We start from the raw sequence: 5,920 nt of genomic DNA, 5'->3' as shown, positions 1-5,920 counted from the left end.
ATATATATATATATATATATATATATATACAATATATTTACAAGACTGTAACACTACCTTGTTTACTAACTTACTGTTACTAAGCTATCAATTTTTATAAACATTTATTACATTTAAATTTTATGTGTGTACAGAATATCTTCTACATATAGAAATAATTTGTTGCTGATTAAATTGTCATTTATCAAAAATGGATGTTTATTCAGGATTATGTTTTCTATTTTCTTTTAGAATTTTGAAAGATTGAACAATTATCCATTTTCTTTCAATTATGTTAAAAATTATACTCAGTATAATATAGGATATATTTTTTCACCTTCTTCAGTAATGTACGCGATAAAGTACGAAGGGAATAGATATGAGCAGAGTTCGCACACTTCTCTTCGGCGATGTTGAATCCGTTCGCGAATCCTTTGACCGTTTGCTTGAATCGATCTACCAGATCGTACTTCTTCAACGACTCGAGCAGCATCGCGGGAATGACCTTGCGCGGCTCGTGGTAAACCAGAATTACACCGTCCGCAGCGTTTTCCTTTATGGTTTCTAACCAACTTAGGAAATCCGTAAGTGCTGATACTTCACTTTTGGATTTGATTACCTGTGAGAATACAAATCATTTTTTATATATGTATTTAAGAGAAAGGAGGTATCAATTTTTTTCCTTTTTTGGTAACTGATAAAATTCTTTACTGCTTCGAAGAAGAAAAATATTTATACCCTATATATTTTTTTTTTCTAGTTCTATATAGTTTCTAATTTTTTATATAAAAGATTAGAAACAATTTCTCTAAAAATTGTGCTTAAGATTATTTAAGAAGTAATTTTCAACTTAAAAAATGTAATAAGAAAATTTGCGTTTTTTAATTTTTATTAAAATATTCGGGGATCTCAGCGTTTTCGCCGTGAATTCTCTTTCCCTTATACGGGAAGCAAATCGCGGAGCAATGATATTTGGTATTACGCCTCGTACCTCGTTGGTTTTACTATTCCTGAGCACTCGGAATTTGCCATTGGTGACGACCTTCATACTGTGACGCTTTATGGCGGTTGGATTGAGATCCTTGTACGGCATCACGTATTGTGAGTAAGTTGAGTTAGGAGTGTACCCGGCTATTTGGCAGATCTCGTCGATGACCTTCTTGCCGGTGGTGTCCAGGTCCCAGCCAACCAGGCGATAATCTCCCGGCGCAATGCCTATCGCGCCGCATGATTTTTTCACCGGGCTCGCTTCCGTCACTGTCGAGGATACCATCGTTCACGGAGTCACTGAAAAGTGCAAATGTCTGCGTATTCCTCAGCCTGATTGCCTCTTTCTCCAGCGTCGTCTTTACGTCCCAGAGGAGCCCCAAGGCAAGAAGAGACTTCCGAGACTCTCACGATTTCGATTAATCCGCAGAAATCAGATAAACGTACGGGAGCAAATACGATCTTTTACAGATACGAAAAGATATAATGTTCATTTCAGATTATATATCGATGTCTGATAAAAATCTCATGAGAAAGAAAGTGTCTTTTATTAAGGCAAAGATCAGAAGAGACAAATTTTTATTGAAAACAAATTTAACGTAAAAGTATTATCATACGTTCTATTATCATCCTGTTGAATTATAGCGCTTTATGCAGTAATTAATTTTCTATTTATTTTAATAATAATTAATGTTCTATTAATTTTATATTTGACGTAGAAATCGTCAATTTAACGGTCGGACGTTACCCTGGGGATTTAAGTTTTCAAAGAGAATTTCTACAAGGTCGCTTTCATTTGAGTGTGTAATCTATAACTAACCGCTTTGATCGGCCTTGAGGGCCTTGAAACTAACAGTACATTCCGCGAAAACGTAAACACTGCCTGGATTGACGAGGAATAATATCGAGACGTTCGAACTAATTTTGCGTGTTATACTATATGAATATTTCGTCTTTATTTTGTAACACGACCACATCGTTTCCGCAAATTTTCATGTATTTCGTTACGTGATTTGCGAAACCACCCATTAGATCTTGGATTATTTAAGAACCTGGTAAAGCAAAATATACGAAATATTTTCTCTAATTTATATTTTATTAAAGATAAATATCCGTTTTTATGTACATAAAATAATTTTATATGCACAAATTTTTAAACAAAAAAATTTTAAAAGCTATTTAAAATTTCCAATTAAAAAAAAAATTATAGAAAATATTTTGAAAAATAACTTCGTAACTTTTATGTTGATCTTTATTTCGCGCATGGATAACGAAAAATAAAGTAGTATATGTAGTTAAATATGTATAAGAGCGCCACGTTGAAATTTTAAGTACTGAACAAAATACATTTGTAAAATGTATATGAGTATTCTCGTTCTCTAAAGATTTTCAGGCAAAAACTTGAAGAGCTATCATCATTAATATACGTCGAGTTTTATTATGAAAGTTAATCATTTTTAATGACTTATAAAGATTATAAATACATTCCCGTCCAGTATAATTCACGCGATAAACAATAAAGAAAGTATACAATGTAGCTGTTAAAAACTATCGTCGAGATGTTTTCATTTGCACACAATTCGATCGATTCTTTCGATACAAAACGAGCAATTTACAAAGAGAAGAAAAGAGTGCCATGCAAACAACGAGAGCAAATCTAATGACGATAGTTCTAAAATACTTCCCTCCCTCTCTTTTTACCTACGATTTGATATGTTTGCGATGCATTACGGAAGCGATGTGAAAAAAGGAAGTGAGAGAAAAATAGTTTCCTACCCAGATTTACGTAACGCTCGCCGCTCTTCTCCTTCGTTCAGGTTCAGACGATCCCGGCACTGCGATATATGGGTGCACACACCGACGATGCGGAACACGACACGCGAGAGGCGTACGATTAAAGACTACGGACGCTGATTCGCGATGCGGTAGACGCGAATTGCGTAGAGTGTGGAAAGACGAAAGCGAGAGCGATGAAGAACAGCCCAGCAGAAGAGACGTGCGGCGCTTTTTCACGTAGTCGCGATGCGAGTGACACTCAACAATTGCCGCTCGCGCGACCACGTGGACATCTGTCTCTCGCGACGCTGACAAAAAATAGCGCGTACACGCCAGATTCTGTCGTTCTCTTACGGCGAACTGATAACGAGAATGCGATGGAAATGCGTCGTGTGTATCAGACATTTTAACACAGAGGACCGAAAGCTGATTTTTATGAGCAAATAATGAACGTTAACCGGAATCATATTTTTTTATAGGTTCGTCCGCGTGCCTGCACTTTTTACACTCGACGTCTTCATTTCTCTCTCTCCCTCTCTCTCTCTCTTCAACACATTTTACGCTACTTAAACATCGCAAAGGGCATTAGATATTTAAAACATTTTGTTTATTTCTAAACTCTATTATAAGTCAATCCATTTTTGTGGTCATGTTTTAAAGTGAACATCCTTATTAAATAATAAATAAATTTGAGTCAAATTTAATACACCTATTTTAATTCTCGAGTTAAATTGCTCATTTTCGTTGTTTCAGTTAAATTAATGATTTTAGTAAAACATTTTTGAGAATTTCAAGTAACACGAATAGATCTTGTATATCAACATATCTCTCTTCGATTCAAAGCGAAAGAACAATATGATTTGAGTTACTTTAATTTTTTTCAATTGATAGTGATAACTTCATAGGAATGCGAAGTGTTTTGTATTCTAAAGACTGGGTCCACAACCTCGCTTTAAGAGGCCCTAAGCCGTAAAGCCGTAAGAAATTGACCAATCACAGTAGATTATTTTTCTCGCATTCAACTATGATTGGTCAATTTCTTACGGCTTTACGGCTTAGGGCCTCTTAAAGCGAGGTTGTGAACCTAGTCAAATTTTTGATAAGAGTTACAAGATGACCTTTTTCCAAAGGAATTATAAAGGTGTTAATAATCTAAAATTCTTATAAATTATAAGTTTAAAAAACCCAAGTGAATTATAAATTTTTATAGATTTTACACTGTAAAAAATACAATGTTAATTTTAATTCAAAGACGTTGAGTGGATTTTCTGAGACATGCAAAAATGTTAACATTAATACAAAAATGTTAATTTTAACATTTTTGCATGCCTCAGAAAATCCACTCAACGTCTCTTTGAGTTAAAATTAACATTTTATTTTTTACAGTGTATAAACTTTTATTTCATATCATTTAAATAAAATTTTCATTTGTAAGATCCTAAAATCTCTATTCCCGTATTCACAAAAGAGTTTTCCCAATATTAGTTTACAAAGTCGTCGATCGAACACGAAGGTCGAGAAGACAAAGCCGAACAAAGTCGAACGTTATTATGTTTATCCTGTTAGACCTTCCGATACACAATTTCATGATTGCTGATTCGCGGCAAAAACTTAGAGGTTAAATTGACGTAAATAAAGCACAAGAAGATCTTTATCGCGAAAATGTACTTGGAGCAATTATTAAAATCGCGCGCACGATTTATCGAACGACTGAAATGTAATACACAGAGCACTTGTTTGTGCATTTCTTTTTTCTCTTACGATTAAACGAGACGATCTGTGATCTAACCGTGGGATATCTAATCATTTAAGATGCATTTTATGTGGATGATAAAAAGTCTCGTTGTGTTTAACGCGCTTATATACTAGGATCGCACAAAGTCTACCGATCAGATATCGTGGACCATATGTTGTCAATTAAAGATTGCAAACCTTTCTTCTAGTGACAGATAACGTCGTCATAAAAAGAGTTACACCGATACTTCTTTTCCTTTTAAATAAGAAATTATCGGATTACGAATATCGCTAGCATCGCGACGCAATTAAACGTTATTCATCGGATCGAGAGAGAGAGAGAGAGAGAGATATGCAGATTAGAAATAATAAATCTGTTTACCTTTCCGCTTTCAAAAGTCAACTTCATAGCCTACCAGATAATCTGGATTATCGCGATTAGCGATCGGTTTCGCCTTTGGTTCGTCTCATTCTGTTTGGAACCAGGAAGAGACGGGAGATCGGCTGTTCGATCTATCTCTGGTTACGCGTGCCGTTCCTCCGGCGCTGTCTCTAAGCGCAATTGGCTGCAGCGCGAGCTGCGTTTCTCGCCATCGTGGAATACCGTTAGCCACAATCGCGCGAGCGTAAAGCGCATTCCGAGCGCACGTGGTTTATCCCGCGAGCGAGGCGCGCACGAATCGGCTTCCGTGTATATATTCCGACAAATTGAAACGTCTACATTCCTTGCTTTTTCTCTCGCATATTTGGAGATCTTTACGGAGGATCTATCACGTGGACTCACCAATCTGTCTTCTTACACCGTCCGGCTCTTTTCCTTCGTTCCTCTCGGCCTTCGCCTTGTCTCTTTGCGATCTACGGAAGCACGCGTGAGCGAATCACTTGAGTCACTTATCGGTCGCGCGAACGATACTGAGCGAACGCAGGTGGCACGGGCCCCCCGGGCCACGTGCCGGAGCGGCGCGGAGCGACGGGAGCGTGACTTGCGTCGTAATGCGCGTGCTCGTTAGATCCCGCGGGGTCACATGTCCCGGCACGTTCGCCGATTCGGCCGCGTCCGATCCAACACGCCGCGCCGGATTACCGGCTCGTGAATGGAGGTTTTTGTTAAATAAACGCCCGTCGATCGTTCGCGTCGATTAGCGCGAGATATGCAACGCGATTCCCCGAGAATTTGCACGAGAACGGGAGTAAACTTGTCCCCAATTAGGGGTTGGTTTTAGAAAAATCAACAGGTTTCATATGAAATTTCAAAGAGGTATATTAATACGACAAGAGAAAAAGAGAGTTGCGAGAGTTAAGATATACAAAGTTCGCAGCCTGAAACACAATAAAAAGTATAGAATAAGAAATATTGAATTTTAATCTATATCGATCAGAAACTGTGTAAGCTATATAGAATGTATTTACGTTTCTAATAAATTGAAATTTTGTCTTATTCTCT

General features: G+C 37.2%; 1 protein-coding gene across 2 annotated transcripts in view; it reads right to left on the bottom strand.

Annotated features, from left to right (window-relative positions):
* exu (maternal protein exuperantia) overlaps window positions 1–5,370 on the bottom strand; it is a 7,808-nt gene extending 2,438 nt beyond the window's left edge. The window contains exons 1-3 of one of the 2 annotated variants that reach the window (XM_018551295.1): window positions 5,261–5,370; window positions 971–1,266; window positions 317–598 (exon numbers count right to left, since the gene is read on the bottom strand). In XM_018551295.1, the coding sequence (XP_018406797.1) occupies window positions 317–598; window positions 971–1,252 (564 nt within the window). In that variant the 5' untranslated portion in view covers window positions 1,253–1,266; window positions 5,261–5,370. Of the gene's footprint in view, window positions 1–316; window positions 599–970; window positions 1,267–2,742; window positions 2,828–5,260 lie in introns of those variants that run through there. The other variant, XM_018551296.1, reaches the window with a different exon arrangement.
* Between the last annotated feature and the right edge of the window lie 550 nt (window positions 5,371–5,920).

The sequence above is a fragment of the Cyphomyrmex costatus genome, unplaced genomic scaffold (assembly GCF_001594065.2).
Source record: "Cyphomyrmex costatus isolate MS0001 unplaced genomic scaffold, Ccosl1.0 scaffold137, whole genome shotgun sequence".
Lineage (NCBI taxonomy): Eukaryota > Metazoa > Arthropoda > Insecta > Hymenoptera > Formicidae > Cyphomyrmex > Cyphomyrmex costatus.
Note: the sequence above shows the minus strand (reverse complement) of the source record. Positions and strands in the feature narration are given on the sequence as shown.